The sequence below is a fragment of the Nilaparvata lugens genome, chromosome 12 (genome assembly GCF_014356525.2).
Source record: "Nilaparvata lugens isolate BPH chromosome 12, ASM1435652v1, whole genome shotgun sequence".
Classification (NCBI taxonomy): Eukaryota; Metazoa; Arthropoda; class Insecta; order Hemiptera; family Delphacidae; genus Nilaparvata; species Nilaparvata lugens.
Genome location: NC_052515.1, coordinates 16,690,428 through 16,702,735, shown reverse-complemented (window position 1 = coordinate 16,702,735; position 12,308 = coordinate 16,690,428). Strand labels below are relative to the sequence as shown.

General features: G+C 36.6%; 1 protein-coding gene across 1 annotated transcript in view; it reads left to right on the top strand.

Moving 5' to 3' along the window:
- The window catches only part of LOC111051112 (neuropeptides capa receptor), a 195,385-nt gene that overhangs the window by 154,577 nt on the left and 28,500 nt on the right, over window positions 1-12,308 (top strand). Inside the window, exon 2 of the mRNA XM_039439464.1 lies at window positions 7,847-7,937. Within this exon, the coding sequence (XP_039295398.1) occupies window positions 7,847-7,937 (91 nt within the window). The remainder of the gene's footprint in view (window positions 1-7,846; window positions 7,938-12,308) is intronic.

The following is a 12,308-nucleotide window of genomic DNA, read 5'->3' as shown; positions in this document are numbered from 1 at the left end:
TTTTCATTTGAGCATTTTTATCATATGTTAGGACAATCCAGTCGGGGGTCCAGACTAAACGTCTGGCTAAACGGATATGGCGAGCGAAGCGAGCCTGACGGCTAGTAATATAATATTCCCAGGATTGAAGTAGCAGTGCCCAATCAATTTTTCCGCGATAAATGCATTTAAGTCTTCACCTTGGTGCCAACCTAACAAAGTCAACTCTACTTAATGCCAACCTGACAAAATTATTAATTTAGTTGCCAGTTAACAACTGTTTCGAAGAGGTACTCTATCTAGATTATAGTTCTATAGTAACATATGATATGAAAATTTCAATTATAATTAAGAGATTGGGAGAAGAAGAATATACATGCTAAAAGACGAACTTTAAACCCTTAAAAACAACCCTTAGAGTTAAAATATTGCCAAAAGATTTCTTAGTGCGCCTCTAAATGGCCAACTGAGCATACATACCAAATTTGAACGTTTTTGGTCCGGTAGATTTTTAGTTATGCGAGTGAGTGAGTGAGTGAGTCAGTCAGTCAGTGCCATTTCGCTTTCATATAGATTCTGAAGAACATATAAAATGGTATGTTTTCTTTACAGTCGAGTGTGTTTATTAGTTCCAAAATAGGAGCAGCAAAACTGCTACAATAAAAACGTCTTCAGCGCTCGAGGTGGAAGTTTTATCAAAATTTCTGATTCGGAATTTTTAAACTAGGTTATGTTTATAGAATGCATGTAGTAACTCCAGCACAAGCAGGTGATGTTTTCTATTTCCCAATAATTATTCTTAATTAGATTATTATGTCAAAAAAGTGTATTTTACTTGGCCGTGAATTTCTCTTGCAGGGCTGGAATTAAATACTAGTCTTGGCTAACGCCTCGACTAGAAACATCATTCTCGGCCCTGCAAGCGGCCACTTCCCATCCTTGTGACGTGAAATACTATTCTAAAATTGATTAAACGTTTGTATTGGAACAGCCCAGAAATACATATTTTCTTATGATGCGTTTAATATAAGGAAAAGGTCCAACAATTATTCGACTATATAGAACCAGGGCTTCCTATATACCTGTAGGTAGTATAATACCTGATAGAACCATAGGCATGGTACTGTCTGTACGTTTGATGAGAAAAATATTACTGGTGAACAATGTTGCATGTAGATTTTCAATTATTCATATTTTTTTACAAACCTGCTCTCAAAAAATAAAAATTTTACAAGATGAAAGTTCTACTAAGTTTCCACATTTCTCAAATTTGTAAGTCACATTATTCTTAACATCCAGCCGTCTCAATTTTCAATGCAAAGAGAATAGATTTATATTCATTAAAGAGTTAAAAGAGAATGCAGATAACTCATTCTCCTAATCTAGGGTGGGGGTCACTCTAATGCAGTGGGGGGTTGGTTTATTGGTAAAATGGCGCCGTTGTACCCCATCCCACCCTTTAAACTCACCCTCCTTCAGACATTCTATAGTGAGATTCACTTCAATCTGTCAGCATTCATTACTGAAAGCACCAATGCAACCCATCCAACCAATGCTGACAGTAAGAAGTGAGTCACAAGATAATCACGTGACCAGGCAAGGACATGGTCACGCATAATTGAATGTGCTTCCACGTTTTTCCGCTGAAAAACTCAATTGAATATTCATTGCTTTTTCATATCATATACAGTTCAATAATTATTTTCTTAGTCTATATCATGTAAATTCATCTATAATTTTGCTGTATTGTAAGCTATTGTATATAAGTGTATAAGACAGTATATATTGTAATCTACATAAATAAAGTACTCAATCAATCAATCTCTCTCTTATTTCTCTTTCTATTTCGCCTCCCCAACCGTTCCTGGCATTACGCAATTCGCGATAAGGGTGAAGAACAATGGCACAATTGTATTTCGCTATTCTACGAATCAGTACACGACTGAACGTATGTTTGTACGCCATGCCAGCTCCGTGAGCTAGCTCGAGACCCGTGCTGTCTCTACTCTTCTTCAACGAGACCGTGCCATCTACGTGGAGACCCTTGCCGTCTCAAACGTCCACCACTGGTGACGTTATTTGTGCCCTGAAAATCCCTTGCTGGACAACAAAGTAAGTGCCAAATTCCCTTCCCTTCACCTACTATTTTTCTAACAAACTTGTCACCGAAATCTTCCGTTTTTTTACAGTCTTCAATATTTAACATCATCTTTTTCCATACCTTCACTATATTACATAGTTGGTAAAGAGTATGGAAACACCTCAATCTTTCTTTCAAACGGGAAATTCGAAGATAGGTCTGATCCTAAACGAATAAAAAATACGAATAAATAATAACTGATTTTCTGGCGCATCAAAATTTTGGTCCACCATCTTGGAACCGTCATTTTGAATCTAAATTCATTTTTTTAAATTGGAAGATTGTCATATTCTCATTCGAAAATACTGATTAATCATCCATCTATTCATCATCTATACTATAGAATTGGAAAGGACTGGCTTATGCATGTATGGGATAGGAAAATTATGTTTGACCAGGACTTCTATATACTGCACCTGCACCTACAAAAAAATGGCCGCCATAGTTGGTAGCCGCCATTGATAAACGGGAACTGGACAAACTGAGATGCTCTCTAAAAAGGAATTTCTATAGGACCACCAAATACTACGGCCATTTTTTTTCTAGGCTCAGGTCCAGTAGTATATGGAAGGTCCTGGTTTGACGCATCATCACGTCTGAATTACTGAAATGATCAGCTTGACATTTTGAATATAGATTCTCAATCAACCAAGGATGTTCTAGAGATATTTCAAACTCTTCAAGATTCCACTCGGTCATGTTTTGAAATAGACCCTTGTGGAGCACGGGTTACCTGCTAGTTCTAAGTAATAGCCTACTGATATCAAATTTGGGGAAAAATTGAAATAGGCCAACGAGTAGAATAAGATGTAGCCTATTATTCATTAACAGTTGAATGTGATACTCTATTCAAGGACACTCTATTAATGATCTTAGTGAGAAAACATACAATTTGAAGGAAAAAGAGAGGGCAGAGTTGGGTCACCAAAGCCCTCTCTGACATATAACCCATCACGTTTGAGATAATAGTAATAAGTGGCAGGGAAAAATTCATACAGGAAAATCAAAAAGCAGATGGATAACTACAGATGAATAACGGATACACAAGTGAGATCATTTTTATAGTTCTCACGAAGTAACATTCACACACTTGCACATCAATCTGACAATAACGAGAAGTGTGAGAAGAAAAAGAAGAGAATAAGGCAACAATGGAGTACAGATGGAAATAAATGTAAGATTGCACTTATTTAATTATTACTGATGAATATTATAATTAGTGCAGGCAACGAATGCTCAAAAAAAGGTATAGAGGGAAATGTTTGGAACACAATTTTTAACCCCGCAGCTCTTTTAAGGATAGTAAGGGAGTAAACTAAACATATCAATAGTCCTCACTCCTACCCCCTGTGCTAAGGGGGGTGAGGGTGGTTTGAAAGTACCATATTTTAGTTTTTTGCACATATCTCGAAAAATATGCGTCTTTCGGGAATTTTATTGGAATGCAAAATTAAAGCATACAAATCAGCCTACAAGTTTCGTCTGTAACATTCTTTCATATATCTTTTAGTGTTCTAGGTATGAGCTCTCGAAAGTGTTGCATTTTAAGAAAAACCCTTCCGGCTCCGATTTTTTCATCATTTTCGCCTTAAACTTTTCAACGATTAATTGAAATGTGCTTATCATGCACATATAAAGCTCATAGAGCATCATATTCTCTTTGATTTCATGTATTATTTCATTATTTTACGCATCTCCCTACGATTGTTGCAGCCGTTATAGTGTTGAGTGCAAAATCTTCAGTTCAACAACAATAGATGAATTGACAGGGAAGTTTAGAGGGAACGTTTGGAACACAATATTTGACTTTACAGCTTAGTTTTGACTAGTTAGGAGGTGGATATATTAAAAGTCCTAATCCCCACCCCTTGTGCTCAAGGGATGAGGGTGGTTTGAAAGTTCCGTTTTTCATTTCTGGCTTACACGCATGTATCTTGGAAATAATGCATTTCAGCGACATGAATAACAGAACAAAAATGAAGCCAGATAAATTTCCTACAAGTTTCGTGGAGTGGAGTTTTTTGATATGTCCTTCAGTTTTCGAGATATTCACTTTTAAAATTGTGACATTTTTGAAAATACAGTTTTTCTTCCAACTTTTTCCACTTTCAAGGCTTATTACTCAACAACAATGCATAGAAAAAATAATTACTGGACGTTGGGTTGTAAAGGATTCAATTCTCTTCAATTTGATGTACTATCACATCATTCTATGCTTCCATTAATTGTTATAGCAGCTTTAGTGTTGTGTGAAATTCTCAATAATTCTAAATAATTAAATAGTCATCACTGTTCAAGTTGATACAACAATAGACATTGGGGAAGAGTAGAAATAGACAGTGAATATGACCGAGTAGAGAAAGTGAAAATAAAGAATCACAACTGTGTGATAATACAAGAGTCCGAGGTCATAGATGGAAGAGTACAGTGGATATATCAGAATATGGCTCAAGAAGGGAAGGATTTCCATGGAGGTGGAAATAAATTATTATGAAAAGTGAGAGTACTGGAAGGAGAAAAAGAAGAAGAAGAAGAAGAGAATGATAAAAAAGAATGAGGAAAAAAATCAAAATTGGGAAAAATCACTGTAGAACTCCACCACGATACAGCTCGTGCGAAAATAAAAGTGGATAGTCAGATACATGGAACTTGAACTTGATGAAATGCTCGGAGGAAATTCGAAAAATCCATGTGGGAAAGGAGGGGAGAACGAGAAAGATGAGGTGAGAAAAGAAAAAAGAGGAAGATACATTCTTCACCAAGTAAACGAGAAGAAATGAGTTGCACTGACTGTGCAAATTATGGTGGCAGTTCATCTTTTCTCAGGCTTGTTCGAGAGTTACCTCAGGCTCAACACTCATCACATTCTCTCTCTCACTCTCTTTCTCTTTCACACACATACAACTTAGAATTCACTCCATCTCTTTCCTTTCCGCTCTTTCTTCCTTCCTCTTAACGCTTTACTTCCTCTTCACTGGAGAATTATTGTTGCCAAGTAAAATTTCGTTGTCTAATTTAGTTTTGAATGTGGACTGCTAAACTTAGAGAAGGAGGAGCACATTGTTGAGTTTGCTGGGCAAGAAGAAGAAGAAGCAGATGAAGAGAAATAAGAAGAAGAAGAAGAAGAAGAAGAAGAAGAAGTTGATGATAGAAAAAAGAATATGGAAGTAAGAGTAAGAAAAAAGAAGGAGAAGGAGAAGAAGTAGATGATATAAAAAGAATAGAAAGAGGACGAGAAGTTTATTGAAGGGAGATAATACGGAAAGAGAAAAGTGTGATACTAGACTAGACACTAGATTGAATTAGTTTATTCATGTGGTTTACACGTATGCTGCTCTTAGTTAACGAAGTAATCAAAAATTTAACTACTGGTTCTACGGATGAATTCTAGTTACATTGTAGCACAGATTCAAGCCGTGATTGTAGTTGGGCAAGAAAAAGTGGGGAAGAACAATTATTGGGAGAAGAAGATGAAGAGGGGGAAGAAAACAAGTTGAAGAAGGGGTAGAATATGTACGACATGAGAAGAAAAGAGGTATATGAGCGATAGAAGGTGGATGGGGAAATAATTTTAAGGAAGCAGAGAGGATGAAAGATGGTTGGAGAGGAGATAAAGGGAGTGAACAATGGAGAAAAGTTAGAAAAGCCTGAGAAAGAGAGAAGGAATAAAAACGTTCACATAAGGGGACGGAAATAAAAAAGGATTCGAGAAGGAGAAGAGGAAACAATTGATTGAGTTTTGCATTGAATCATGTTCAAGAACTGAAAATACTGAACATAGATAATGAGAAATCAAATTCTAGATGAAATTGAGAAAAAAGGTCAAATGGAAGGGGATGAAAAGAGATGGTAAGAGGAGAATGGAATATTAGAAGAATAAAGAGAAGTTAACTGAAATTAATTTTAACCTAATTATCTTCCTCCAATAAATTATTAAAAATATGGAATGTCGTTGAAAAGTAATGAGTGAATAAGTGTGAAGTGAGAATGGGAGAAGGAAAAACATGTGGATATATTCGAAGAAGCAAATAATTTTAAGGAGAAGGTGGAGGAGAAGGAGTGAAGGATGGTGAGGATGATGAGGAGCGCGGGAAGGGGGAGTAGGAGGTGGAGGAAGGCGTGAAGAAGGAAGGTGCATACGATGAAAAGGTGGGGAATAATGGGATCAGTAGAATGAGCTGTAGGAGTTTTGGAAAGAAGAAGAAGAGGAAGAAAAAGAAGAAGAAGAAGAAGAAGAAGAAGAGAAGAAGAAGAAGAAGAAGAAGAAGAAGAAGAAGATTAGATTAGATCTCTTTATTTATGAAGAAGAAAAACAAGAAGATGAAGATGAAAGAGAAAAGGATGAAGAAAAAGAAGAAAATTATGAACAAGAAATCTATTGTTGGCATTATTCCCATTTGCGGTGACGATAGTAAGGAGGGCTCTAATTCGCATTTAGAGAGAATTCTCTTCCGATTTTGAAGAAAGATTTTCGAAGACGATATGGAAGGGTAAGGAGGAGGGAGAGAAGATGAGATGAAAAGAGAGAGCAGGATGGTAATGAGGAAAGCAGTGAGAAAGAAAATAGAGTGAGTAAGAGAGAGATAGATTGAGAGAGAAAGAGTGAGTCGGAGAAAGCGGGAAATGACCCGAATTACAGTAGACTTTGGTGAATCATTCGGTTAGACAATCATTTAATGTGACCGTACTGAGTTCGATTCCACGTTTCCACCCACCGTATAAATCAAGCAGATAATTCGCAAATTTGAATTCAGGACCCTACTGATGGGTACCAATAATAATACATTATTTCAGGATGAATTTATTGCGTGATGGCCTTCATAAATTATCAATCCCTTTCTGGCTCTTGAATATTTTCGAAGCTGATGAGATGCTAGTTACTATTTGTTGTACGGTAACCTCAAATTCATTTATGGGATGAGCAACTTTCAATATTTATTCATTTATTGGATAGAGTAAACAATACTGTAGTCGGAATAGAAAAAAAACAGTCTATTGCTCAAAACTTCTTAAATTTCGTAAGTTTGTCTCAAATTGTCCAAATATTAAGTAGGTTATATTGATTCCTGTGAAAGTATGTTTATTTTCCGGTATTGCAGGTTGATCGTGTCTTGGTAGATATCTATCCATATTAAATGAAGAAAAGAAAATTTTACACAATTATTGATTCAAACAGGAGTTGTCACAGCCAATTTCTCATTTCGATACCTTCTCGATAAATTGGTTCTTATTGCTACACAATCATTATTCTCTAGTCAATTAAAAGCAAAAGGCAACATTCAGCAGTAGACTATTTAATACAGTGTGGATGAAGCCATATGATTGGTCGTAGTCAACGGCTCTCTGTCATTGGCCTATACAAGACACGCCCACAGTATGTGGAACATTAAAATGACAGGCATGAGACACTGTCAAACAACAAAAGTATGGTAATTCACAGCCTAATATGAGTAAGTGAGACTAATCATTAGAAATGAAGCGTGAGCATGGTGGGATTATAAAAAACAGTAATCAAGAAAATACAACTTTTCTCATAGTTTGAACGTTGAAGTGGGAAATCATTGAAAATCTCAAGGTTACAATAGGAGTCACATAAGCTCACTATGATAGAAGTCATGATGATCAGCACTTTCCGAACACAGAGTTAGTCTAAATTCATATCATTCTATGTATAAATTAATATTTTCCAACATGATTATTGTTAATAAGGTTTACCTTGTTTTTCAGGGTTGCCGAACGATCTATGCTTGTTTTGGCAACAATATCCTTGGCCTTTTGACATAAGCTGGTGCAAATTTCGAGCTCTCATTTCAGAAATGTAAGTATTTTTCATAGTTTACCATTATTTTCATCAATAGTACAACACTGTTGAATTCAAAGCGGACTGCAATAAGAGTTCTTATCGTGCCGCATCCACATATTGGCCCAATAAAGGCCAATGACAGCCAGTGCCAGTGTGTTGATGGTTGGTTTGCAAGCGCTAGCCTAGATGTGGACGTGGACTAGGCATTACAAGATCATTCAATGTATCCCATATTGCTGAATAACTCTATAGAAAATGAATTTTTACAGAGAAAAATTTCCCAGTAGTCCAGTCAAATTTTCAGGAAACATCCCCGAAAGAAATCCCTGAAAACTGAAAACACATTTGGGACTTTTTTCAATTTCTCCATTTTATTCCGAAAACCTCAAGGCTTTCGAGGAAAAGCATCATTTACTAAATTGAAGGAAATAAAATTCCCAATAGACTGAGTGATCGAGCAAGATTCAACGATTTCTGATTTTTGAGCTGGAGATTTTCAAAAAAGGGGTATTTTTCAAGTTACTTTGGTAAATTTTGGAAACTCACGACTTCCACTCTATACAACTTGGAGTAATTATGAAAAATCACATATCACGTGAAAGTACTTATTGATTCTGAATAAGATTCCTCAGAATTTTTTTTTGGGGGGGAAGGGTTTAGTACTTGTGAAAATAGAAAACCATGTCCTACAGCCAAAATACAAATTTCCTACTGTAATAACTTTCGAGGCCTTCTTAGCCAATCAAATCGATATTTTAGATCACATTGTTATGAAAAGGTTATGTTTCATCAGAATCGCTCGTTAGATGCAGTCAACTTCAGGATTTCCTAGTGGGGAGGCGCTTATAAGGACACCTCAAGAATCAAAATTTCAGACACTCATAACTTTTGACATAATGATCGTTATCTTCTCGTACTACAGCTCATTCTTTTCAGCTCGTCAAAGCGGCTCAAAATCATGTATCATACGTTGGAATTTGATGGAAAAATGGATATTATATACAATCTACAATGAAACACAAAGACGCCAAAATCGTGCCTCTGACCTTTCCGATTTGACACAGGAAAAACACGATAATAAAAGTAGTGATAACGCAAAACGTTAACATGAAAAATCAGCATGAACATGAAAATATAATATACTCTATCAGAACTTCGCCAAGATCATGACTAATGTGTTCGAAATTCTGAAACAAGTGCAAGAATTGAGTATAAACTGAAAACGTTGTCTAATAAAATCCAATTGAGCATGACAGGGGGGAGAGGAGGACCACCTCCAAAGGCTTATTCGGTAAGCACTGAATAGTGTTTACAGTAATCAGTAATCGAATGCTAAGCTGAATATAAAAATCATAATACTGTATAACCAAAGAGGATCGGGAGATGATAGCTTCTTCCAATCCTCTTTGATTTAACACATTCATTCTTCCTCTTAAAACTAAGTAAATTCATCAACAGAGATAAACAATATTGAAAATAATAATTGTGATTCTGTCAATGGAGCTGATAAATATTGTTATTTTGATTTTGTAAAGGTAGATTGTTAATTCTCGATTAAAGAGTCACGCTAGGGAATCAATTAATTACTAAAAAGGAGTTAGGATCCAGCACAAAGAACTCTCATGATTAAAAATCCAAGATTGGACAATACGATATTTTTGTCATAGTCATTCAATTTCAGATGTTTTCCATGCATGAAATCAAGCCGGTAGAATACATGAAATCAAAGCTGATTGTAGAACTAATAGACATATGATTTTCATTGGAATATGCTCTATATTATATACTAGCCGTCAGGCTCGCTTCGCTCGCCATATCCGTCTAGCAAGGGGGCTCCACCCCCTGGACCCCCGATTGGATCGTCCAAGAATGAGATCAGCAGGCTCGCTTCGCTCGCCTGCATTTTTAATTTGAGCATTTTTATCATATGTTAGGACAATCCAGTCGGGGGTCCAGACTAAACGTCTGGCTAAACGGATATGGCGAGCGAAGCGAGCCTGACGGCTAGTAATATAATATTCCCAGGATTGAAGTAGCAGTGCCCAATCAATTTTTCCGCGATAAATGCATTTAAGTCTTCAACTTGGTGCCAACCTAACAAAGTCAACTCAACTTAATGCCAACCTGACAAAATTATTAATTTAGTTGCCAGTTAACAACTGTTTCGAAGAGGTACTCTATCTAGATTATAGTTCTATAGTAACATATGATATGAAAATTTCAATTATAATTAAGAGATTGGGAGAAGAAGAATATACATGCTAGAAGACGAACTTTAAACCCTTAAAAACAACCCTTAGAGTTAAAATATTGCCAAAAGATTTCTTATTGCGCCTCTAAATGGCCAACTGAGCATACATACCAAATTTGAACGTTTTTGGTCCGGTAGATTTTTAGTTATGCGAGTGAGTGAGTGAGTGAGTCAGTCAGTCAGTCAGTGCCATTTCGCTTTTATATAGATTCTGAAGAACATATAAAATGGTATGTTTTCTTTACAGTCGAGTGTGTTTATTAGTTCCAAAATATGAGCAGCAAAACTGCTACAAAAAAAACGTCTTCAGCGCTCGAGGTGGAAGTTTTATCAAAATTTCTGATTCGGAATTTTTAAACTAGGTTATGTTTATAGAATGCATGTAGTAACTTCAGCACAAGCAGGTAATGTTTTCTATTTCCCAATAGTTATTCTTAATTAGATTATTATGTCAAAAAAGTGTATTTTACTTGGCCGTGAATTTCTCTTGCAGGGCTAGAATTAAATACTAGTCTTGGCTAACGCCTCTACTAAACATCATTTTCGGCCCTGCAAGAGGCCACTTCCCGTCCTTGTGACGTGAAATACTATTCTAAACTTGATTGAACGTTTGTATTGGAACAGCCCGGAAATACATATTTTCTCATTATGCGTTTTATACAAAGTACAAGTTCCAAGAATTCAACTATATAGAACCAGGGCTTTCTATATACCTATAGGTAGTATAATATACCTTCAATAGAGAGCAGTGAAGTTCTGATAGAACCATAGGCATGGTATGGTCTGTACGTTTGATGAGAAAAATATTACTGTTGAACAATGTTGCATGTAGATTTTCAATTCATATTTTTTACAAACCTGCTCTCATAAAATAAAAATTTTACAAGATGAAAGTTCTACTAAGTTTCCACATTTCTCAAATTTGTAAGTCACATTATTCTTAACATCCAGCCGTCTCTATTGTCAATGCAAAGAGAATAGATTTATATTCATTAAAGAGTTAAAAGAGAATGCAGATAACTCATTCTCCTAATCTAGGGTGGGGGTCACTCTAATGCAGTGGGGGGGTTGGTTTATTGGTAAAATGGCGCCGTTGTACCCCATCCCACCCTTCAAACTCACCCTCCTTCAGACATTCTATAGTGAGATTCACTTCAAGCTGTCAGCATTCATTACTGAAAGCACCAATGCAACCCATCCAACCAATGCTGACAGTAAGAAGTGAGTCACAAGATAATCACGTGACCAGGCAAGGACATGGTCACGCATAATTGAATGTGCTTCCACGTTTTTCCGCTGAAAAACTCAATTGAATATTCATTATTTTTGCTCGTTTTTTTCTGGTTATTTGTTAGTTGTTCCCCTACTTTTTGCATTTGTTCTGTAGCTTTAACAATCCGTTCACCAATTAGCATAGTGTCAATACTGATAACAATAAGGTAGCTACTTCTTTTTCTTCGTGACCTCATCCTCTTTATTCGGCTTCTCATCCTTCTTCTCCACAAATTTCCTTCTTCTTCTCTACAGATTCCTTCTCCTCTCCCTACTACCAGTTTTCACCTCCTTCTTTTACTTCATCTTCTTCTCCTTCTTTTCCTTCTTCTCCTTCTTCTCCTTCTGCTCCTTCTCGTCCTTCTCCTCCTTCTTCTCCTTGTCCCCCTTCTCCTCCTTCTCCTCCTTCTCGTATTTCTCCTCCTTCTCCTTCTTCTTATCCATCTCCTCCCTCTCCCCATTCTCCTCCTTCTCCTCCTTCTCTTCCTCATCCTCCTTCTCCTTCTCCTCCTTCTCATCCTCATCCTCTTCTTCCTCCTTCTTCTCCTTCTCCTCTTTACTCCCCCTGCTGCTGCTCCTCCTCCTAATCCACCACCTCACTCTTCTTCTTCTCTTCGTTCTCCTTTTCCTCCACCTCCTCTTACTCCTCCACCTCCTCCTCCTCTATACTATGCCGCCAAAACTCACAACCCCCCTCTGACACTACCTGCATGCAATTTCATTTCAATAAAACCAAAAAATCATTGGTTTTTATAGATGATTCACTATCATGAAAAGTAATGTTAGTTCATAAACTATTAGTAATGTTAGTTCATAAACTATCAAGAACCAACTAAAGAATCCACTTCTCTCCTCTCCTTTTC